Here is a 757-nt window from a genome sequence, read left to right as displayed (position 1 = left end):
ACACTGAGCCATCTCGCCCTTTGATACCCCCCCATCCCTTGTGAGTGCTGCCGTCCATCCTTTCCTCTTTATCCTACCACTTCCATTCCCTCCTCCTCCTCTTTCCTCCTCCCCCTCTACCTCCCCACATCACACAAGTCTCGTCGTCAACCCGACCGAGACAATCATCATCATGGCCGATCAGCTGCGATTTGACGACCAGGTCGTCGTTGTCACCGGCGCTGGTGGCGGCCTCGGCAAGGTCTACGCCCTCTTCTTCGCCTCGCGCGGTGCCTCTGTCGTCGTCAACGACCTCGGCGGCTCCTTCAAGGGCGAGGGCACCTCCAGCAAGGTAAGCATCCTCGAACCCCCCCGCCCCAGAAATGCGCAGTTCACCTTCGAAAAGCCGTCGCTGACATGACATCGCCCCTTAGGCCGCCGATGTCGTCGTCAACGAGATCAAGGCCGCTGGGGGGAAAGGCCGTGGCCAACTACAACTCCGTCGAGGAATGGCGACAAGATCATCGAGACGGCCATCCAGGCCTTTGGTCGCATTGACATCCTCATCAACAATGCCGGTATCCTCCGTGACATCAGCTCAAGAACATGATCGACCATGAACCGAACCAGGACTGGGGACCTTCATCATTGAAGGTCCACGTGCGCTCGCGCCGCCTGGCCTCACTGCGCTCGCGCGGCCTGGCCTCCACTTTCAGGAAACAAAAGTACGGCCGCGTCATTCAACACGGCCTCTGCCGGCCGGTCTTTTTCGGTAGTT

At 59.6% G+C, this 757-nt stretch overlaps 1 protein-coding gene across 1 annotated transcript; it reads left to right on the top strand.

The window, feature by feature from the left end:
* Positions 1-172: 172 nt before the first annotated feature.
* VDBG_00785 (peroxisomal hydratase-dehydrogenase-epimerase) lies at positions 173-599 on the top strand (the record flags this gene model as incomplete). The annotated part of the gene is made up of 2 exons (XM_003009057.1): positions 173-331; positions 414-599. 2 exons carry the CDS (start codon positions 173-175, stop codon positions 597-599), a joined length of 345 nt encoding a protein of 114 aa, XP_003009103.1.
* Positions 600-757: the final 158 nt, after the last annotated feature.

The sequence above is a fragment of the Verticillium alfalfae genome, genomic scaffold (genome assembly GCF_000150825.1).
Source record: "Verticillium alfalfae VaMs.102 supercont1.1 genomic scaffold, whole genome shotgun sequence".
NCBI classification, from domain to species: domain Eukaryota; kingdom Fungi; phylum Ascomycota; class Sordariomycetes; order Glomerellales; family Plectosphaerellaceae; genus Verticillium; species Verticillium alfalfae.
This window is presented reverse-complemented; position numbering and strand designations above follow the sequence as displayed.